The sequence below is a fragment of the Canis lupus genome, chromosome 2 (assembly GCF_048164855.1).
Source record: "Canis lupus baileyi chromosome 2, mCanLup2.hap1, whole genome shotgun sequence".
In the NCBI taxonomy this organism is placed as follows: Eukaryota; Metazoa; Chordata; class Mammalia; order Carnivora; family Canidae; genus Canis; species Canis lupus.
The window spans coordinates 31,108,214-31,132,979 of NC_132839.1; the positions used below are offsets into that span (position 1 = coordinate 31,108,214).

At 41.4% G+C, this 24,766-nt stretch overlaps 1 protein-coding gene across 2 annotated transcripts in view; it reads right to left on the reverse strand.

Moving 5' to 3' along the window:
- Positions 1-24,766, reverse strand: part of IQGAP2 (IQ motif containing GTPase activating protein 2) — a 287,229-nt gene that overhangs the window by 132,765 nt on the left and 129,698 nt on the right. For both annotated transcript variants that reach the window (XM_072794591.1, XM_072794582.1), the window contains exon 3: positions 5,181-5,337. In XM_072794591.1, the coding sequence (XP_072650692.1) occupies positions 5,181-5,337 (157 nt within the window). The remainder of the gene's footprint in view (positions 1-5,180; positions 5,338-24,766) is intronic.

Consider the following 24,766-nt stretch of genomic DNA (forward strand, 5'->3'; position numbering starts at 1 on the left):
TCTCGGCCTCATTTTTCACCACTGTACCTCACCACAGGCTTTCAGCCACTCTGTTTTGCCCAAGCTTTTTTCTTCCTCAGGTCTCTCAAAAATAGGCTCCTTGTCTGGACTGTCCTCGCTACTCCCCACCCTCAAAGCTGCACATGGATGATTTTCTTCTCGTTCTTCCCGCCTCAGAGGTAAATGTCTCCTCAGAGCAGCTCATCCTCTATGCAGTGCTATCTGTCAGTAATATCAGCTTTAATTTCTTCCCTCATATAACCATCCCCACAACAGTGTATTTACTTACAGTCTGCCTCCTCAGCCCTAAGTGCCATGAAATCACGTCTGCCTTGCTCACCACTCTGCCTTCATGTGCAGAACAGTGCCTGGGCACGTGGCAGGGGCTGATAAGCACTGTATGGGTAAGTCAATTCTATACTGTATGTTTTTCTATTATAGTAAAATTTTATCTTCTTTCCCTCTACTTTTATTAAAATTTATTATTTATCTAGATACTGGTAGATTATCTCAAATCCAAGTAATACGTAAGAAAAGAATCATCTGGGATAATTATTAAGAGTGTAACTTCCTGGGTCCCTGGCCAAGAGACTTCCTGACTCAGTAGCCTGGGCTGGGCCCAGAAATCCACGTTTTCCACACATCCATCGAGTGGTCCTGCAGGAGATTTTAGCATCACATTTGGAGGAAGAGTGTCAGACTCCAAGCACCCTAAGTATCAAATAAAGCACAGAAGATAAGAAATGGAGTCCTTTAACTTATTCAAAACTACTGTCATTCTTTTTAGCCAACAGTTGTTTCCCTAGCACTGCCCATGGGCTATATCCTTCACCGTTCACCGAGGAGTGCACAAAGACAACACACACGGTTCCTGCTTTCAGGACAAGGCAATGTTTACAGTACACCATGGTGTGTCCAAAAGGGACAGTGTCAGGTGTCACAGTGCACATGGCATGGTCACAGAGCTGGAACCTGGAGTGGCAGGTGGAGGTGGGCAGGGAAAGCATACTTATCATTAGAAGGTTGAACTCTAATATTTAGGACATCTTTGTAACCTTAAATTAACGAGGGACCAGGGTTGTACTTAAGCTGGCAGACAAAGGGGATGGGATGGCATTGAAAGCTCCCATCTGTTTAACTCAGAGCCATCACTGCCCAGACTGAGGCTGTTAGAGTTTTGGGACAGAGCTCTTGCCTCAGAGACACACAACCTAACAGGCAGGTCATATTTTATGGCTCTAGTCCAAGCAGACTCTGGAGCAAGAGCTTACACTTGCTGAACTCATGGTTGCCAGATGGTGTATCCAGGGCTGGGGCTGTGTTAGCTAGCATTCCTTTGTGTCTCAACATCTTTGCTACAGTCCCGTGATTCGGTGGCTCCTTATGAAGAACCACAGGATGGGCTCCAGTCCTAAAGAACCTAAGAACAGGAAATTAAGTATCCTGTTCACTAATATCTGACTCCTTTCAATTCTGTAAAATGAATGAAATGGCCTTAAAATTTTATGATTACATGGCAACTCACTAAAAATTCTCTTTAAAAGACATTAGGCATTCTTGGAGATTTAATAAATGAGAGGGAAAAGGCTGTTTTGTCCAGTGAATGAAGAGAGGGGTAGTTTCCCTTGGTCCTGTACTTTCTCCCACGTCCTAGCTGGCACCACCACCCCTCCCTCTGCTACACTTCCCTTCTCTCTGCCCTTCTCCTAGCATCGTCTCTCCTGTATATCTGGCCTCCGTGACCTGACGGGTAGGAGTGGCAAACACAATACTTCTGTCTTAGTATTTTGTTCAAAAACGTCATCGCTTGCCTGGGCTCCATAGATATTTCATTTGTAACATGGAACAGGAAATATTTCCCCTGTCTCCATCCCAAAGAGAAGTTGCTATTCATTCAAATGGTAGGCTTCCTGATGCCAGGAGGAAATAGCACCTGTTTGATTTGCCAGGAGAGGTCCACAGCTGACCTAGAGACACTTACAGTCAAAGGTGTATGATGTGCCAAGTGGAGTAAAGAGGTATCCCACCCCTCGCTTGGAGCTCTTGCTGGTCTGATTCTCATCTCTAACAATGTCAAAATAAAACACCCAAGACCCCCTTTCAGGATGGGCTGGAGCCCAGGCCAACTACACTTTAACTCTGTCATCAGATCTACATGACTGTTAGAAGAAACAGGATGAAAGCATGATAATAGTCATCGTAGAAGCAATGAAAAAATAAAAATCGGCGGCAAAATGTGGACAAGTAATTTATTTTGTGGTGTGGGGATATAAATAATTTTTTCTGCTCTTTTCTGAAATAAAAAAATATTTTTCAAAATTAAATAAAATCATTTTGCCTAACTCAATCACTGATTTAGTAAAGTCTTATGAAAAGCTAACATAATGAGCTAAGACTCTAGGGAGGTACACATGACTTAATCAGCTCAAAAGTACTTAAACAAACACAAATACTTTTATTCCTAACATTATTCAAGGCAGGAAGTTTAGTTCAGTTACCTTTTAGGCCAGAATATGAAAACAGACTCATAAAAGATGTCTCACCTCTTCTGGTCTATGGCTAGCCTAAATGATGACTCAAACATTTGCTGTGAATTAAATATACATACTTAATTTTATTATTTTATTTTTTAAAAAGATTTTATTTAGTTATTTGAGAGAGAGAGGGAGAGAGAGAGAGAGAGCCAGCACAGGCAGGAGTAGGGGCAGAGGGAGAAGGAGAAGCAGACTTGCTGCTCAGCAGGGAGCCCAATGCAGGGCTCTATCCCAGGACACTGGGATCACGACCTGAGCTGAAGGCAGATGCTTAAGTGACTGAGCCACTCAGGCACCCCAAAATATATATTTCCATTTTTTTTATTAAAGATTTTGTTTATTTATTTATGAGAGACACAGAAAGAGAGGCAGAGACACAGGCAGAGGGAGAAGTGGGCTCCATGCAGGGAGCCTGATGTGGGACTCAAATCCGTAACTCCAGGATCACGTTCTGAGCTCAAGGCAGATGCTCAACTGCTGAACCACCCAGGCGTCCCAAAATATACACATTTTAAAAATAAATTTTGCTTCAGTAACCCTGAAGGGTGGTATGAATCATACAGTTAATAGGAAAGCATTCCATTTTCAACTAAATGTTGTCCTGGCAATTTTAAGACAGATAACTTTTAGAGGTACTTGAAAATCTACAGATTAAAAAAAAAACGATATAAAGAACTAAATACAGTTGATCCTTGAACAACACAGGTTTGAGCTGCGTGGGTCCACTTGCATGCAGACTTTTTTTTTTTCAATAAATGTACAGCACTGTAACTATATTTTCTCTTATGATTTTAATAATGTTTTTTTCTCTACTTTACTGTAAGAATAAGTTTGTAATACATATGACATACAAAATAACATGTTAATCAACTTATGGGTAAGGTTTCTAGTTAACAGTAGGCTACGAGTAAAATTTTGAGAGAGTCAAAAGTTATAGTGGAGCAAACAAAAAATTAAGAGTACTCTTTTCTAAATCCCTTATCAATTTACAGCAACTCATTTAAGCTTTCCATAAGTAATATTAACATACAATGAGTATTACTGACTTCATTTCAGAGTCAAAAGCTGAGATGTAAACTTGAACAATGTTTTCAGAAAACGCATTTTAACATGCATCTGATTATAATGCTATACCTCTTCCAATACATCCCAGAGCTGATAATCAAACCCAACAGAGTAGACAGAAGGAGAACCCAGGTGGAAGGATTAGCTTGGGATAGACAGATGGATACCTTCCCCTGTAAGACTGAAGGGGGAGATCCCTCTTCCATTCCCATATCCTCTTATTCTCATATAGGCAGGATTGTAGGTCGGAAGGATATAAATTTTTTTTTTAATTTTTATTTATTTATGATAGTCACAGAGAGAGAAATAGAGAGAGGCAGAGACATAGGCAGAGGGAGAAGCAGGCTCCATGCACAGGGAGCCCGATGTGGGATTCGATCCCGGGTCTCCAGGATCGTGCCCTGGGCCAAAGGCAGGCGCCAAACCGCTGCGCCACCCAGGGATCCCGGAAGGATATAAATTAAGAGTGATGGTTAAGGTTATTTTCTGGAAATAAATGACTAACCAAAACAAAAATTCATATGTGGACTTCAGACTGTGCAGTGGGAAGGGATTCCTTAATGCCCTCACTGGTCAAGGGTCAACTGTATAATAAATGAAGAATGAAGGATATAAAGAATCACATTTCAGAGAAGCTTTAGAAATTCTGGCCCAACGTGCAAAAGAAATCACTTATTCCAGGAGGGAACACCATATGCTTAAAAACTCTTTCGAAGACACATCTAATGGAGGGGTCTTTTAGGTTGGTGCTTGCCTTTTCCTCCTTCATTTCTTAGTGAAAAATGCCATGCGTAAAGTTGATGTAATAGTATAATGAACTCCTAGGTACCCATCACCTAACCTCAGCAATTATGAACTCATGGCTAGTCTCTAATCTCTCTCAATCCTCTTCCCCATTATTCTAGAGCAAAGTCTTAGATATATTGTTTTATCTGTGAATACTTAGACATGTGTCTCTAAAATATCATTTTTAAACTCAGGTCAAGACTGTTGTTATCTTGGTTTTGTTTTCTCCTCATGTGTTCTCCCAAATTAGCCATGAAATAATTAACACAAATTGCATACCAAAAAAAATTAGTCCTATTTTGTCTTAAACATTAAATAGAAAAGAATACCTACCTGATTATTCAATGTTACTACTCATTTGCTCAGACTGGCCCTAACTCTTTGGGGCCACAAAAGTTGGGTATTTTACTCCTTGATGAGAACAAGGGGAGTAATAAACTATGTCAGTGGTGGAAAAAAGAAGAAGGATATAGTGCCCTCCCTTTGACATTTACTGATACCAGTAAAAATGACCTCCATGAAGGAATAATGAAGGGGGGCCTGGGAGGCCCCAGAAATCAGACGTGTCTCAGCCTCAGCCCAGAAATAGAAACATTCTGCTTTTATTATTATTTTTTTCATTCTGCTTTTAAACTGCTGCTCCCTCAGGAATGATTATTAGCAGGTTTCAAAGACCAAGGACACTCCCTCCCCATCCCACAAAATCCTTATAGAAACACTAAAAGTAGGGAAAGGAAATGAAATATTAAACTTTCACTTTTAGATGGAAGCCAAAACCAATTACATCTCAGTTACCTTGTAACGTGTTTGTTCCACATCATAGATCTTTTTCTCTGATACCATTTTTGGGGCAAAGAACTTGGCTAACTTTGCAAGGTAAACTCCATTCCGGAGCCCTTCTTCCAGTTCAGTGGTTGGTGGCAATTCTTCGACTAAGCAGACTTCCATCCACCTAGAAGGATGAGAAAAAAACCTCCAAGTGATTCCAGTTGGTTAACTTTGTGTAGATGAAGAGAGCAGCATCTCGCTATGTGTGTTGGAGACATTAACAAAGGGCGACAGGATCTGAAACATCTTTAGCTAAGACGGGAAGAGAGGACTTTTTGGGTGGGCAAGGAGTCCGAAAAAAGAGATACACAAGTGGGACTCAAAGCCCAGAGCCACTGAACTCACTTCCATTCCAGAGCTTGTCAACTTCATCTTTGTCTGAGTCTCTGCCAATTCTCTTTTGTGCCAAAGAGGAAAATGGCCAAACCATTTTGTATGGGTGGAACTTATCTGCTGACATAGCAAAAAATAATTCCAAGTTTATGAACCCAAATTGGAAGAAAGACTTGTAGGGCTGATGCCTTGGGGAAAGCACAGTCCAAGGTACTATAAGATCTGTAGCTGCCTCAGTCCAGAAATGACTACCAGGAAATGTAAGAAAGGCGTGGAAAAGGAGCATCAAAAATTCAGAATGTTTTCTTCAAATAGTACACATTCCATTTACCAATACCAGGAGCTTATTACAACATCCTTACTTTTTTGAGAAGATGGAGTATTTACTGAGTTATGAAAAAATATCTCAGAAAAAGATCAGATTAAATCTTAGACACTGTGTGAATATTGTAGAAAAGATAGCATCAAGGTTATCATAGGTTCGAGGACACACAGTGGACGGGGGAGGCTGGGCCAGCTCACATTTCACATTGGTATGTCGTGAATTTGCTGGACTTATAAAGATAATATTATTCCTATCCATTCTCAAGTAATGGTTACCTACTGTAGGATCCAAGAGGCAGATGTGCAGGTGTTCAGGAAAGGACTCACCACCTCCCTGCCACTGATCCACAAATCATGAACTATTAGTGTGAGGACTATGGCCAGGCCCTGCCTGAGGATCATTCACACATCTGCAGCTGATCCTATTAACATTTGGCACAAGAGGACAGTGTTCTGCAATATTAACAACTGATCCTGATCCAAGCAGTGAACATTGTAAAATATCTCAACTGCTTGTAGCTCTGGACAACAGCCTTTAAAAAGCTCAGAGAGTCCCTAATAATCAGTAATTGCTGGCCACTTATTAGGCACTGTAAAATGTGGACCATATGAGAAAAATAGAAACATAAGCCCTGCTTTCAAAGAGCATTAAATGTAATTGAAAAGGCAAGGCGATCCCAAGGAAAAACCACAGAACCACATAAGAAAGGTTCTTATGCCCAATGCTACATGGTAGTGCTTAACAATAAGGCTGGGAATAAAGGGGGGTAATTAGGTTATCACTACACTGCTCAGGGAAAGTACTGAAGAGATGATGGGCCCCGGATTTGGCCTCGAAAAATGGAGTATTTGCAAAGGCAGAGAAGCACTAGACACCAGGGAGCAAGACAGACCGACGGCACAGAGGAGACATGGGGAACTCACGGAGAAGGCCCAGAGAAGACTCTGGGCCCCTGGGGCTCCTGGGAAGAAAGGAAATGAAGTGGAGTGAGTATAGAGTTGGGCTCTGGAGGATCTAGCACAGGAGGAGTGCTGTTACCTGCTGTCACAGGAAGCAGAGAGCTCCTGGCAGCTTCACCGCAAAAGAGTGACACGTTGACAGTGGTAATTAGAGAAAATTAATCCTGTATGATGGATGCCCCGAGACAAAGCACTCTTTTGGGACTTTTCCATTGTGAAGAACTGAGGGACTGGATTAGACAGGAAGAAATGGGAAGGAGGGAAACCAGGAGACACTTGAAGGAAGCAGTAACAGGACTTGGTGACCGCTTAGAAAAAGGAGGTCAGAGGAAAGGAAAAGCTTATCAGCCAGGAAGAGGGGTCTGGTATAGAGAGAGCTCTCTGCTCTGGGATGCAGACCCAAGTCAGCTGTGTGACCCAGGAACGTCCTCTAACCTCTCAGGGCCGGTTTTGTCCTCTGCTCAAGGGATAGAGAATTAGAAGGATGGGATAATAAAGTTTTTCCCAGACCTAAGACCCTAAGGAATTGGTAAAAATGAGATGAAGAGCTTGGCTTTCACTCATCCCATACAAGGTATATAAGGGATATCTGGTTTATATAAGCCTGGCTTTAAGAAATCAATAATAATGTTGCTCTTTAAATAAAAATTGGGCCAAAATCCACTGTAGTAGGCTAATTTTCTAACCTACATAAACCACAAATCACAGCATTATGCTAATTCATATTAAGACACAATCTGCTCTTGAATCATTAGCTTGAAAACTTAACTGTTTTTAACATAATATATAATTGCTTGATAACAATCCCGTGATCAGAATATGTGTGAGGAGTGGGTGAGAGGTGAATTAACAATCGGTAGTGCAGGGGCTTAAAATATAACAGGGAACAAAAGGCAGGAAGCTAAAATAAAAAGTGAAATATGGTATTTTAGATTTGGGCTTATTAAAAAAAAAGATACTTCTGTTGATACTAGAATATGTATGTGCAGTTGGCTTCAAACACTAATGACACTAGAAAGTTGGGTTAGCTACAGCCTGTTTAAATACAGCCACCGCTAATGCTTATGACATTATGGACTACCCAAGGCAAAGGCCACTTCTTCCACTTTATAATTAATCCCTTTGTGCCTGCCAATGTGTTTACACATAGTAGGTACCCAATAAATTGGTATTTAATGATGGATTCTGAGTGCCTAAGAAAAATTTCTGCAAGCAACACAGTTGATCAAAAAATCTTCAGGACACTGCCAAAAATATGTCAGTGTTGCATCTTTGCAACACTAAGCATCAATGAGGGTATCTCTTGTCATTTCCTTAAAAGTTAAATGATGAAGCTATTATCATCAATTATTCATATTAAAGCACTATTTTGTGCTAAAACTTATATTAAATACTTCATGGGGACTCTCATTTAATCCTCAAGATCACCTCATAAAGAAGATTACCCTTTTTAGATGATCATCTGAGGGTCTGAAAAGCCCAGTGCCATGCAATTGGTAACTGAAAGACCTCAAAAAGCTGCCAGGGCCACTGTTCCTCTAATTTTAACTTTTAACTTCTCACAACTCACCCAAGCTACCTCTAGAGTAAGAGTAAGAGTTCCATAGTTTAGAGACATATGTGCTATCACTATTTCAGTATAAGGTCAGAGAATAGTATATGGACTGTCAAAATTGAGTCAATTTCCTGGAGTTTCATTTATTCTCTTAGAATCCCCTTTTGGTCACCTGCCTTGAAACAATGAATAGTAAATGGCATCGGCTGCCTCTTGTGAGTGCTGTTTCAAGTAGGGATTCAAGGAAGTTATGTTTCCAACAGGGTATGAAAAGCTTAGAGCCTCTCCACTGGAGTCACTTCCTAGAGAACTCTTATAAGCCTACACAAGATCTCAAAGAGTCTTCTAAAATCTGCAACTTGGAAACTCCTCTTAATTATTAGTCAGTGGATGCTTAACAAAAATTGACTGATAGCAAGACTCTTCTTCTGGGGCAGTTGGTAAACTCTGACAAAAAAAATCAGATAGACTGGCGACTTAGCCTTTTTCTAAAAGTGTTAAAATACCTCACAATAAAGCAGAAACTCTAATATGCAAACTTTTAAACTAGGACACAGTCATGTGGGCTGGGAATCCTTTTGATCTACCTTTCAAAAGTATAAGGAAAGAACTTGGAGCAGAGATACCAAATGGTTCATTCCAGAAGCTAGGGGATAGCTAGGAATGGCTGCTGGCCAGAGTCGACATTTCCCAGTCCCACAATATCTGTGTGGGGCCAAGTGGCTGGGTTGTGACCACAGAATAGGAGAGGAAATGATGTGCACTGCCCCTAGGTGTGCCTCAGGAAAGTCTCCCTTAGATGAGCTTCCACTGTCTCCTCTGCTGCCTGCTGGCAGGATACTAAAGCTTGTGGCAAGGCGGTGGTGGTGGTGGTGGTAGGGCACACCTGGCTAGCTCAGTTGGTAGAGCATGTGACTCTTGATCTTGAGGTTGTGAGTCCAATCCCCACACTGGGTGTGGAGCCTACTTAAAATAAAGAAATAAAATAAAAATAAAATCTTTAAAAAAATACAATAAAGCTCATGACAGCTTTGAAAGAGTAAGAACTCCATCAGCCTGGGTCCCTGAAAAACTTTGGTAAAGAGGTGCCTGTGGCCCCTCATCCTCATCTTACATTATTTAACCTTACTTGAGCAAGAATTAAACTTCTATTGTCAACCTCAACTTAGTGGTTTATCTGTTATACAAGCCAGTGTTACCTGGCCAAACCAATAAATACGCTTAGTATGATTTTTGTGGTTCATTGGGATCACACTTCCTATAACGATCACAATGTAGAGACAACTGGCCCGATGTTCAGGAAGTCTGCCTCTGTGATCAGTAGCTGTATGTACTGGAAAAGGTCATTTAAAACTCTAAACTGAGTTTTAGTCTATGAGTCTAAAATTATATTGGAATTCAACATGACAGTGTAATTATGTAATATGATTTTGTTTTATTAATAATTTTACTGAGAAATAGTCCATACACCATACACTCACCCACTTAAGATATACAATGCAATGATTTTTAAACATGTTTATAGGGTTGTGAGATCATCACCATTCTCAGTAATGGAACATTTTCATCACTCCCAAAAGAAACTCCAGACCCATTAATAGTCACTTGCCATTTGCCCCACTACTCCCAGCTCACTAATGTACTTTTCTCCTGATTTGCCTATTCTGTGCATTCATGTAAATGGAATTCTACAATACGTGGCCTTTAGTGATTAGCCTTGTTCACTCAGCATACGGTTTCAAGGTTCATCTATGGTGTAGAATGTATCAGTACTGGATTCTTTTTTATTGCTGAGTAATACCCCACAGTATGGATATATTACATTTTATTAGTTTATTGACATCTGTGTTTTTTCCACTTTTTGGCTATTTGGAATAATGCTACTAACTTGTATACTAACATTAGTGTATAAGGTTTGGCATGGATAGAGGCTCTCATTTCTCTTGGGTATACACCTAAAAGTGGAGTTGCTGGATGGTAAGGCAACTCCATGTTCAGTCTTTTTAGGAACTTCCAGATTGTTTCCCAGAGCAGCAACAACATTTTATATTCCTAGCAAGAGTGACAGAGGATTCTAATTTCTCCACATTCTTGCCCACACTTTGCTGTCTTTTTTTATTATAGCCTTCCTAGTAGAGGCAAAGGGGTACCTCATTATGGTTATTCTCATTTCCATGATGGCTAATGATATTTAAAATCTTTTTATGTGTTTATTGCCCATGTATATAACTGTTAGAGTAATGTCTATTCAAATCCATTGCCCATATTTTCTTGGATTATTTTTATAATGAAGTTATAAGAGTTCCTTATATATTTGGTATACAAGTCCATTATCAGATAAATAATTTGAGTATCTCTATTCACTCTGTATATGTTGTCTTTTCACTTTTTAAAAAAGATTTTATTTTTTATTGTATATAGAAAGAGAGAGAAAGCACACAAGCAGGGGGAGCAGCAGGCAGAGGGAGAGGGAGAAGCAGGCCCCCGCTGAGCAGGGAGCTCGATGTGGGGCCCAAACCCAAGACCCTGAGATCACAGCCTGCACTGAAGGCAGATCCTCAACTGACTGAGCCACTCAGGCACCCTATCTTTTCACTTTCTTGATGTTGTCTTTGTAAGAATAAAGAGGTTTTAATTTCAACAAAGTCCCATCTATTTTTTCATTGCCTGTACTTTTAGTGTCATATCTAAGAAATTCTTAACTGAAAGTCACAAACATTTATCTATGTTTTCTTCTAAGAGCTTTACAGTTTTAATTTGTACACTTATGCCTGTGATCCCTTTTCAGTTATTTTTTTTGTAAATTTTGAGAGGTAAGGGTCTGAAGTCATTCTTTTGCATGTGGATTTATAGTTTTCTCACCACTATTTGTTAAAAAGACTATGCTGTCCCCCCATTAAATTGATGTCCTTAAAAAATCAGCTGATTGCAAATGTAAAGTTGTTTCTAGACTCTTGATTCTATGCTATTGATCTATATATGGATGATTTACATATGGATGGAACATACAGTATGCACACACAAAATCAAGCTACAAAGACCTTATGTCATCAAGAGCCTGTCTTTAAAACCGACCTAAAAATCCTCATAAATGAAAACCAGATTCGTCTGTGCCTCCTCTTGATGCCCTTGCATTTACTGCGTCTCCCCCTATTCCTTCTACTGATTACTCCTATTGAACCACAACACCACTATGTGAATGTCTCATCCCGAAGCAAAAGTTGCAGCTATTTCTTATGAGAAACTGAAGAGTTGTTACAGAATTTCATCTTCCTTCTCATGATGAAGGGACTACTTTCCTATCCATGTGCTTGTTTTTCCTTCTCTCTATAGGCAAAGTTCATATCACTCACTGGGTACAGAGAAATCAGAAGTAAAAGGAAATTTTCCTTTTTTTTTTTTTTTCATTCAAACAGCCTCTCTTCAACTTTTATTTTTTTATTTTATATTCTAGGTTAAGGCAAAAAAGAAAAATAACTAATGTCCTTTTGTCTTGTAAGAGACCCAAAAAACCAAAACAAAAAACCCTTATAAAAACCATGAGACAAATGATCCATTCTACTGTGTTACTTTGTGCCTTGCTGAACATATGAAAGTTGTTTCACCAAGGCATTTGCTATCTGAGTTGTTATTCAGGAAATCGCCAACTATAAATCTTGGTCTCTATCATACAGCACTGTATGGAAGAAATGGCCCAAAAGTACAACTGCTGGCCAAAAAACAAAAAAGTGTGTGTTTTTTCCATGCACAAACCCTATTTTATTGCAATGCTCTGTTTCATGATCTTTCAAGTATTACAAGTCAATTTATCTCCCTAAATGTTTTGAAAATCAGCTTAGGAGATATATTTTCTTAAAAGAACAAAAGCAAAGACTAGATATTTTTATACATATAGTGTAATTGGTTACCTTTTATGCAATAGGAAGTAAAACATCAAGAGGAGCGGATTGAGATTTCATGGTCAACCTCTCTCATTTGTTGGAGGCTGATGCAAAATGGTGAGCACAATTCAATAAGCCTTAATAGCTCAGGGGAATAGGGATGCAGGAACTCACACACTGCAAAACTGACATGGGTCCATCCTATTCTCATAAAATACTTATTAAGTTTATTATAAGAAAGTGACATGAAACGTTTTTTTTTGTTTTTTGTTTTGACATGAAATGTTAAAAAAAAAGGGGCTAATTATTTTCTTTAAAACACAGACCATGTTTAGAATGAGTACCATGAGTAGAATCAACAGACAACTCCTTGATCTACAAGGAATAGAGCAGACTTCAGTGGATATATTTCTCACTCTCCTCTTTAGGATGGAGACAATACAGCAGAGTCTGCTGAGCCTGGCAAGCATTTCTCAAACTGTGTTCTACGGAATGCGGGCTTCAGGAAATGTTAATAGTGTCCTAGGGGGACAGAGGACCACCTAAGTTTAAAAAGCACTGTGTTCGAGGCACCTAGGTGGCTCAGTCGGTTAAGTGTCTGCCTTTGGCTCAGGTCATGACCTCAGGGTCCTGGGATCAAACCCCAAATGGGGCTCCCTGCTCAGCAGGGAGTCTACTTCTCCCTCTCCCTCTATCTGCAGCTCCTCCTGCTTATGCTCTCTCTCTCTGTCAAATAAATAAATAAAATCTTTTAAAAAAAACCCAAAAAATAAAAAACACTGCATTCTATAACCTGTCTGAAGACTCCTAAGTGGCAGTAGTATGCTGAAAGCTCAGAAAATTCCTAAAGTAGGAAACCGAGTTTAATGTCCTTTAACCTAATGTTCCTCCAAAGTTTGGGCCACAAAACCCCCTCTTCCTAGAACACTTAGCAACATTTCATATAATGAAAATAGCAGGCAACTAAAAGACACAAACCAATTTACTAACTAAAACCATGGCATTAGGGATGTTTACATTTTCTGGGCTCAAATTCAGTTCCAGCAGTACACCAGTGACTTTTCTTTAAAACAAGGATATTTAAAAGCATCTGTCCTGAGGGGGGAGGGCGCTATTGTAAGGAGTTAATTAGTATATGTTCCGACGTTTGGTACTGCACTCAGTTAGAACCCAGCAAACACTGACCACAATTATTAGATGTCTTCAAGTTTGAACACGGCCAATTCCCTTACCAGATGTATAATCTTGAGAGATTTAATCCAGTTACTATTTTTGAGAATCTACTACTTTCCAGACACTGTTCCAAGTGGTGGATCAAGCAAAACCACTCAGTTTACAGAGTAAAGGGTCTCAGGTCATCAATGACGCTAGGATGCCAATAGTTCCCAGTTGTTTTGTGGATTAAATTGAACAGCACCGGTACTGCATCTAGCAGAGAGCTGGCACTCGAAAGTCACATGTGTGGTTCCCTTCTATTTAAGTATTTTTTTGAGAGAATCATTATGGGTGAGTTATTTCTTAGAGAAGGATATTGAATATATTAATGGTACTCTCCTTCCCTACGTTCTTTTAGATGTGGGATAAGGAAGAAAGAGAAGTAAGCAGCCCGGCCTGAGACAATGATGGATATAAGAAAGCTTGCAGACCTTGGAGTCCCATTTCTAACATGTTGGATAAATTTTTGAACATTTTGAAAAAAATTGTAAATTATCTCACAGAATACAGTTGCTCACATACGTGCTCTATTGATAATTCTTCCTAACTCCAGGTACCAATCAGACTTTACTGCACTTCTGTTTAGGCTTAGCCCAGAGAGCCATCTACCTGGATGCATTATACAGATGGTACCACATGCTTGCCCAGATGGCTGGCTTGCCATATACGAATACACAAACACAAAAAAGACATTTACATGTTCTAAAGTTTCTAGGTTGGCACATTCCACAAAGCAAAGAGCCTATAAAGTTAAAAAAAAAAATGTAACCCAGAACATGTGGGATTAATGACATATATATACTTGAAGGGCTCCTGGGTGGCCCAGTCAGTTGTCTGCCTTCAGCTCAGGTACATGATCCCAGAGTCCTGGAATCTAGCCTCATGTTGGGCTCCCTGCTCTTCGAGGAGCTTGTTTCTCCCTGTCCCTCTGCTGCTTCCTCCTGCTTGTGCTCCCTCTCTCTCTGTCGAATAAATAAATTTTTACATATATTTGATAACATGTGTTGGGAACTTGGAGCCTCTGGGATACAGAGAACAGGGTAAGGATGCGAGGGGTCACAAGTCACACCTTCTTGGAATCTTTCTCTACTGGTGTTCAATAAATGTGCTTGCATGTTCTCAGATACACAACCTTCTCCTCAATATGGTCAGTTATAATTTACTAGTATGAACTTTCTCAAAAGCAATCTGATGATATGATAGTAAATAATTACTGCACACCTCTTAAGTTCTAGGCACTATACTTCATAAAGTTTCATTTACTCTTCTTGTAACTCAGTGAGTTATCATCTTTAAAAATAGGAGTCAAAAAAAAAAGAAAGGAAAAGAACAGAAAAGAAAAGACCATGAGGAGTCAGATACCAAGGAAGATGAAATGTAGTGTCCAAGATTGTATATAAGAGGGAAAAACAAAGTATGAATTCAAAGATTACTCTGAAGTCTGTACATTAACCACCACACTATATGTTTCTTTAAAGAACACATGAAGAAACTTAAAATATAACCCAGATGTTTTACTTTGTGAATACAATTTAATAAATACAGCAATGGTTCAACATTTCTTTTCAACACAAAAGCTGCAAATAACCTACATGTATAACAAAATCATGTTCTATTGTTTACAATGTTATATAGCCATTCAAGATACTTTAAAAAATATTTAAGAAAATGGAAAAATGGAATCCACGCTGGGTGTGAAGCCTACTTAAAAAAAAAAAACAATAAAAAAAAGAAAAGGGAACAATATTGGTGGTAGATTTAGGAGAAAGGACAGGATGCAATATTATAAAATTGATAATTCTATTTCTAAAATTACATATATTTAAATAAGTGCACAGGGACTGGAAAATATTGCAAAATATTAACAGTGGTTTTCCTTATGTAATCACATAACTGGCAGACTTTTCATCTCTTCACGTATCATTTTTTTCCTCATAAGTACGTATTATCTCATAAAGAGAAAATAATGAAATACAGTGTATTCTCAAGCTCCTGTCCTTTTGCATATATAAAAACAAGAGCTGGACTGCTGATTACACCAGGCCACTGGAGCCTAAATAGAGTCTTGTGGTAACAAACATTAAAATACTGACAGAAGCCGGCGTAATGGGAGTACATGGGAAATGGCAGTTTGTGATTTAATCCAGTTTGTGATGGAGGATGGAAGCAGAAGAAGACTAAAAGAAAATACTGTTTCTTTTCTTTTCTTTTCTTTTCTTTTTTCTTTTCTTTTCTTTTCTTTCTTTTTCTTTTTTCTTTCTCTCTCTCTCTCTTTCTTTCTTTCTTTCCTTTCTTATTTAAATAAGCGTATTGATTGACACACCCATCTGATACAATTTCCCCTGAAGGAAAACATTAAGTGCATGTATTTTTTCAGGTACCTCTCACCATATCAACAATCTGGCTTCAAGGCTTGGAAAGTAAAGCAAGATTCGTAATTCATGAACATCACAAATGAAACATTAGCACATCAAGCACACAGCTTGGATGAGCTTTGCTGCTTATAGTAAAACATGACAGGAAACAGAAATTGAAGAAGGAGTCGTTAAACATAGAGGCAGAACTTGAAGATTTGAAAGGTTCTCAGCCTTTCAACGTCGCAAAAAAAAAAACAAAAACAAGAAAGCGTGCTATGGAGCACAAAGGGTGTGACTGGATCATCACCATCTAATCCACCAGAAATGCCTACACACGGGGCTATACCAGCAGAGACACTGTGCACTAGGATTGTGACAAAAGACAAGCCAAAGATGAAGACAGGCTGTCAGACCTCTGGGGTTTTACAGATGGAACAACAGAATTACCTGGCTGTGAACAAGACAAAGGAAGAATGAGCCTGAAGAGGATTCAGAGATGGATGAATCTGTCCCACCCTCGGCCCAGCCTCTGTCTCCTCCCTGGTTTCAATGGGCCACACTGCTACCCCAGGGAGTCTTCTGGAAGGCAGGCCTGAAGGACAGAGGGTCAAGCAGATATTCCTGTGACTTAAAATCTAATGTAACTTGTCCTGCTTGGTTTTGACTTGCTTTGTATCCATGGGCTCTTTCTTCTTTCTAATTTCTCCCCTCTAGAACAGGAAGGCCTGGGCTCATCCCCCTCCACTGTATTTTGGAAGCACATAACTTGCCTGGACTCATAGGCAAGGTCTTCATGGCTGAAAAGGACTTTTGGCCTTGGAATGAATCTTCCCTCTATTCTCACTCACACTTGATTTAGATGGTATTTAGGGGAAATCTGGGGCTTGGAATGGACACTAGGGTGGTTATGATATGGGGGCTGTTGGGGTACAGACAAATGCATTTTGTATTTGAGAAGAACATGAGTTTGGGAATCCAGAGGGTGAAGTCTTATGGCAGAAATGTGTCCCCCTCCAAATTTATATGCTGATATCCTAATCCTTAGTAGCTCAGAAGGTGACTGTACTTGGAAAAAGAGTTAGAGTAAGTTAAAATAAGGCCAGGAGGGTGGGCCCTAATTCAGAATGACTTGTGTCCTTACAAGAAGAGATTAGCGCAGATCCCAGGGCTATGCCCACACGGAGGGAAAACACAGCAAGAAGATGGTCATCTGTGAGTCAAAGAGAGACGCCTCCAGGGAAACCAAACATGCTGACATCTTGGTCTTGAACTTCTAGCCTCCAGAAATTTGAGAAAATAAGTTTGCTTTAAGTCACTCATTCTATGGCATTTTGCTATGGTAGCCCAAGCAAGCATGCGAGCTAAAACCAACCCCATCGTCCTCTAGAGCCCCTTACCCACTTCCATTTCTCTTCACTGCATGTATTTCTACCTGGCAGATTACACCACATTTCTTTGTTTGAGTCCTAATGTAAACTCCATAGGAGCATGGTCCTTGTGCCCGAGAGGCATAGAGCGCAGCAGTCAAAAGCACAAACTCTAGAGCCAACTACTCGAGATTGAAGCTACACTGCCATTCACTGGTCTCATCACTTGGTCACTTAACCTGTGTGGGTCTCTGTTTCCTCATTTGGAACGTGGGATAATAATAATACTGCTTCAAGTGTTGTTAGTTAATTGAAGAAGAACATGAGAGTGGTGCCTAGCCTGTAGTAAGCGCCCCCAGTGGGAACTATTTGTAGCTTTTATTGCTCACTGCCACCTCCCAGGACCACCCTCTGCACAACGGCCAACATTAACTACTGACTGCATCTGTCCTTTTGCGATATTGGTTTACCTGTCCCCTACCACACATATTCTCCTGAGGCAGCAATCATGCCAGCCTCTTACCACGTCAAACATGCCGTTTCCTCTCGTCAGTCTGTAGCAGCCCCTTAGCTAATCCAACCCAGGCCATCCACCGCTGCCACCCCCACCCCCCAACTATTACCTTACACAAGTTATAGACTCACGTGGTATTTAGTAGAGGATACACAAATATTTATACACGTGCATGAGTGCATGAGAGCCAGGTTTCCACTGGAAGGGGGCTCCCAGGGCACCGGCAATGCCATTCTCAAACGACTGCAGCACATGGCTTAGCACACTGCTCAGCACTCAGCAGACACTTGGCACTTCACATGAACGTATTTTCACACTAACCCAATGAGATCAGTATTATTTCCCTTTGATGGAGAGGAGAGAGGCTCAGAGAGTTAAGCACTAACTTGTTCACAGAAGCCAGTGAGTAGACTTCAACCCAGCTTGTCACCTCCACAGCACATGTGTCCTCCACGCTGCGTTCTGCTCTGAAAGATTATCTACGATGAATGTGCTAAACAGGGCTCATGCTCACTTCCGGGCAATATTCACTTCTTAAGCAGAAACTCATAGTGAAGCCTTCTCTGAAACTAAAGCCAGTTCAGATCTCCATAGACTGTTTTTCCCGAAGTGAGGTGTGCCTGTGCAGATGACGAAAACGTTCTCTGGGCTGGCTGAAGGGGCTTTCACTTTCAGAGGTGTCTGTGGGGTACAGCTGATCACTGGGCTTTGGGTTCCCCAAAATGTGGCTTCGAACTTGCTTCTACGACTCATTAGTCATGTTACTTTGGCAGGTAACCATCAACCTGAAACAGAACTTCCCCTTTCAGAAATTGGGGCCCAATACCAGTGACCTCACAGACATGTCATGAGAACTAACTGATACTGTATATGGAATCACCCAGGAAAGAAAGGACCTGGCATGCAACCAGTGTTCAAGAAACAGCTGCTCATAAAAAGGAAGAAAAAAGGAGATAAGAAGGTAGGAAGGTGAGCATTCACTTCAAGTGTAACGTTCCAAAGAATCCATCAGATTCCACATATATTCTCCAAGAAGGGTCTTTTTTAGGCATCCAGGCAGTCTGGCCACACAGATCTATACACGTAAGGCCCAAAGTCCTCTGGAGGGAGACTACTGGAGCATGGACACCTTGTGGGAAGACCAGCAAATCAAAGTGCCATGGAAAACTGAACTAAGATGTTGGACTCTGTCTTGCTGGCTTCTCTGAATTTGCTAGTGAGATGAGGTGAGATGAGGCTGTAATGTTCATTTGCAGTGCGAAACACCTTCCATTTGGCAAGGCAACCATGAGCTGGGGCTCAGAGAAAAAGAACTTAAAGTACTAACTAGGCAGGAGCAGTTTCCTGGCAAATCAACGCTCATCTGAGGCTTCCGCATAAATTTTGGCCTCAATAACAACTAAAGGCTTGATAAAGCAGATTCTCCTTCCTGGTTTTGTCTGCACTGTGCACATGACCTAACCACAAAATAATCACTGTTCTTGCACTTTTAAACATTTTTTTGCCTCAATGTCACAGGAAAATGAAAGCAGCAAGGTTAATAAGCCCATTGTAAACTTAGCCAATATGCCACAACTCCTTTCTACCCTCAACTCCTTTTACGACTCTCTCTTACTTTTTTCTTTTTTTTTTTTTTTTTTTAATTTTTTTTTTTTAATTTATTTATGATAGTCACAGAGAGAGAGAGAGAGAGGCAGAGACACAAGCAGAGGGAGAAGCAGGCTCCATGCACCGGGAGCCTGATGTGGGATTCGATCCCAGGTCTCCAGGATCGCGCCCTGGGCCAAAGGCAGGCGCCAAACCGCTGCGCCACCCAGGGATCCCCTTACTTTTTTCTTAAGATTTAAAAAAAAATTATTTATTCATGAGAGACACAGAGAAAGGCGAAGACATAGGCAGAGGGAGAAGCAGGCTCCTTGCAGGGAGCCCGACGTGGGACTCGATCCCAGGATCATGCCCTGGGCCGAAGGCAGATGCTCAACCACTGAGCCACCCAGGTGCCCACTTTCTATCCTAATATTCAATATCGAATTGTTAAATAGACATTCTAGAACACCAAGAGAATGCCACAGCTAAAGCCAGGCCAAATTTTAAAACCTAAGAAGCATAACTAGCCCAAACTGCACCCAGTGTGGATTTCCTTTCTTCTCTTCCTTCCCTTAAGCAACAGGTATCTTGTGTTCCAAATTAACCCTCTCCCAGGTTCTCTCCCAGAGATGGGAAATCAAACAGATATACAAGGACTAGTTCTTCTAGTGTCTTCCAGATCCAAAAAAAAGTAGTTCTCAGCAGATAGCACTGAGCGGCAGGAGAAGACACTACTGAAAAGTTGAACTGCCCGCTCATCACTTCTAAGTATCATGCCCAGAGCCCCTCTCCCTCACCAGCTAGGTCCTTTGTCCAGGCGTGACCGACTTCCCCCACCCCCCACTACCAGCTGTACCAGGGAAGTGACAAACAGCGACTCGCCAGATGCCATCAATCACTGTCACTGAGAGGAGAATAAATAAATCCAACAAATGTTCTTGCACACGCCTCCCGCGCTCCACTCCCACCCCACCTCCTCTTCACCAATATCATCTTTATAAGCAGCCAGCCACTTCTTCATAGCCCTTCAGTTGGGACAGAGGAGGAGCAGACAGTAGAGGGAGCACCCCAAGCACCCCTCTTCTCCACCTGCATGCCCAGGGTTCCAGTCCCCAGCTCACGTGCTCCCCAGGCCAGAAGGAAGCAGGGCTGCGCACCAATCGGCTACTGGTGACCCAGATGGTGCAGAGCCAAAGGGCTCACGATTAACGGGGTGCTGTGCATGCAGAAGGACTGGCGGGAGGGACAGGACACACATGCAGGTAGCAGATGGCACTCTCCACAACTCGGAGAACCAGCAGTTCCTCATTTCTCCACTGACCATCACAACACTGATAAATCAATTTCCATGACAACAGCTCTAAGTATAACACTCCGAAAATAAAAGAAGTCTGCTTTAAATGGAAGACAGACACTTGCATCCATTTCTGGAAATACAGTGAGAGGCAGAATGTGCAACGCACATCTTAAACCATGGAATGCCTTTTCTCTTCGACTCCATAATCCCCTGTTGCCCATCTTGTCTGGCAAAATAATAGAAGACAACAGCAATAACAGAAGACCAACTGTATGCACGAAGATGTTAGTCACAGGGATAGTAAAACATAAACAACCTAGAAGTTGTTTCACAGAAGAGATCGTGCTGTCATAGCTATAAATTAAATTATGTAGCCATGAAAACTTATGACGATGACTTAGATGTAGTGAAGTGAAAAAACAATGATACAATTCACGTTCTTTGGTCGTTGCTGCTAGAATCCTGCCAGTATATCCACCTATGAAAGAGTCGGAAAAGCTGCTACACTAGGTTGGTGGGATTTTAGGGTTGCTTAAGTTTCTTTTAAACTGTTTATTATTATTTTTTTTTTAGTTTCTTTTTATTCATATGAGAGGGAGACAGACAGAGTGCGCACAAGCAGGGGCAGGGGGAGAGGGAGGGGCTCATCCCAGGCCCCTGGGACCATGGCCTGGGCCCCCAGACACTGGTCTTCTAAAGAGTTTATGATAAACAAAGACTAAGATCAAAGAAAAGAAAAACTGGGGTAAAAGTCACCATAATTGCTTCAACTATATTCAAAATCTCAGTTTTGCCACATAAGGATAGGGAGCAACAAACTAGATGTATACCTAGCAGTAAGAATGGAGCTTTTCAGAGCCTAGTATGAAAAACAATAACAAGAACAAAACCCCAAAACAAAAACAAAACAACCCCTCCAGCCCTCAAACTAAAAATAACTAAAGCTGAAACTAAGATAGCCTTACCTTTGCCTAAATTAAAAATACAGTTGACCCTGGATCCACGTGGGGATTAGGGGTACTGACCCCAATACCATAGTTGAAAATCTGCATATAGGTCTTTACTTCCCCCAAAAGCTAACTGCTGTTAAGTGCCTAATGTTGACTGGAAGCCTTACTGACAACAAACACTCTATTAACACATATTCTGTATGTTATATATATATTATTTATCATATTTTTATAATAAACAATGTCAAGAAAATCATAAGGAAAATATATTTACAGTCTTGTATTTATCACACAACCCCGACATTGTTCAAGGGTCAATTGTATTTTTAAGTTCAAATCTGTGCTGTGCAAGGGTCAACTGTACTTACACACAAAGGAGATACAGAATGCACACAGACCTAAATGATATATTTGACACATACCCCAATAGTAGCCTCTGGGAAGGAGGAAACCAGGGCTACAAAGAACTTAAAGAGAGCCCAGCACAAAGCTGTGGCCACTATTGTGTGACCTGTGAGACTATGTACCATACCCTGGAGAGTGTGACTGGTGCAACCTTTGCACCTGTCATTTCCTCTCTAAGACATGTTCCGTGGTCGTCAATAGCAATTGCTTTATATAACGGCCATTCTGTTCAGTCCCAGATTCTAACTTTCCTTCTGTTTAAGAAAATATATTTTTAAAATTTTTATTTATTTATGATAGTCACACACACACACAGAGAGAGAGAGAGAGAGAGAGAGAGAGAGGCAGAGACACAGGTAGAGGGAGAAGCAGGCTCCATGCACCGGGAACCCGACGTGGGACTCGATCCCAGGTCTCCAGGATCGCGCCCTGGGCCAAAGGCAGGCGTCAAACCGCTGCACCACCCAGGGATCCCAAGAAAATATTTTTTAAAGAAGATTTTGTTTATTTATTTGGGAGAACAGATTCTAATTTTCCTTCTGTTTAAGAAAATATTTTTTTAAAAAGATTTTATTTATTTATTTGGGAGAGCTAAAGCAAGAAAGAAAAAGAATGGGGGGAGGGGGAGAAGCAGACTCCTACATAGGAGCCCATTCCAGGACGCTGGAATCATGACCTGAGTGGAACACAGATGCTCAACTGACTGAACCACCCAGGCACCCAATTTGAAACAAAGACCACAAGAATCATCATTACTGAAAAATATTTAATCATATTTCCAATTGTGTACACAGTTGTGTCACACAATTACATAACAATTATAGAATAAGACGTGAGTGTATGAAGTATTTATGTATTTATAATAATCTGTAAATATACATATTTATATATGTAGTATTACGACTATATGTTTCTATTCAGAAATTACACTTGTAAGCCACAAAAGAAACTATCAAGAGTAGCTACCTCTGGGAGAGGAACTGGAAAAAGGAAGACTCCATTTCTACCGTGTACTTTCTTTTGGACCTCTTAAATTCTGTACCGTGTGTATATATGGCCAAATAAACATTTCAAAGCACTAAACAACCACCCACCCTGTATATATATTACAAAATAGGGATGAGAAGCAAAATGTTCCAATTATACCAGACTCAGTAAGACTTCCAACCCAGTTCTCTCTAAGCTCCTGCCTTGGTCTCCCTTGGCTAGATCCTGTTCCTCCTAGGTCCTTTTCACCCTGCTCAACCAGAATCAGCTCACCAGGTGGCAGCATTTGCTGTTCTACTTGGCTTACATCTTTGATTTTATATGTAGGTTAATTATTAATTAGAGCCACCTAGATTATCTTCCCAGGACCAAAGGCAGCTGGGGACTGCATTCTCTGTTTAATGTCCCCACCCTAGGGTCTGTAGGTCCTGGCACTGAGAGTATAGATGCTCCTGTGATTTGGTGGCAGGAGCCCCAGGGGGCTTCAGAATCCTTGTATCTTAATGAAACCATGTTAAAAAGTTTTCAACTTGGGTCCTTTTCTTAAGATTTTATTTATTTATTTGAAAGAGAGAAAAAGGGAGAGAGTGTGTGAGCAGGGGGAGGGCAGAGGAAGAGGGAGGGAGAGAATCTAAAGCAGACTTCCCAGTGAGCAGAGCCCAAAGTGGGGTTTGATCTCATGATGCCAAGATCATGACCTGAGCAGAAATCAACAGTCAGTCGCTTAACCAACTGAGCCACCTCGGTGCCCTAACTTGAGTCTTTTTCTTAGATTTTTTTTTTTTTTTAAACCATGTGCTAGCTCTTGTCAAAATAGCAGCTACCTGGGGTGGCGTGGCCATCAAGAGTGAGGAGACAGGGTCATCAGGCCGACGGCATGTTGGAGAAACGAGGACCTTAAATCCTATCCACAGTGAATTCTCCCTCAGAAAGCCTTGGAGATACGCAAGAATTTCCAGACAGATCATTAAGTACTATTCCACGTGTCTAACAAGTTCATCATTGTTCTGTATTAAAATGGCCATCAGAAATGGAGAAGACTTTTTTTTTCTGTGGCAAATCCTTAAAAGAGGAGGGGAATGCACGTCCACCACACGAATAAAAAGGAATCTTGTCCCACCCACCCTGGGGGAAAAAGTGACAGATAAGTGGAGTTTTTAGGTGGGACCGGCAAGAAGCCAGAAATGAAACTCCTAGGTAATGAGAAAATGAAGTTCAAACTACAGATGCGATGCCTGGTTAGGACCACGCTGAGCGCAGGCCGAGGTGACAGAGACCCAGCTGGGGCAGGAAGGACAAGCACTGGCCACGCTGGGCCACACCGGGCTCCCGGAGGCCACAGAGCAGTGCCCTCGGGCACGGCCGTGGGGGAAGGCCCGGGCCTCCGGGGAGCCCCAGCCGCCAAGCCCCGGGGTCGGCCTGAGGGGACACCATCACACCCTGGTGTGCTCAGGTTTCAGGAAACGCGGCTGGGGCCAGCGGCCGGCTCAGGCAGTAACAGGTCCTGCTCGAGGGGAGGCAGCTGCCGGGGCCTGCTCCGGGCCTGCACTTCCCGGCGGCAAGGCGGCCCCACCCAGCGCCTTCCAGCTCTGATTACCTGGAGGATACAGGATCTGACGCTGACCCGAACCGTCTTCACCATCAAAATCCCTACAGACGTTGCTACCTGCGTCTGCAGACCACACGCATCAGTTCCGCTCACGTGTGCAGCCATAATCCTAGCATATGCACAGGGCGTTAGGAGGACGGGCACACGCCCCCCAACACAGATACCCAGCAGATGCGAACAGCAGTCCTCTCAGTATGCTCACTACTGAGAGA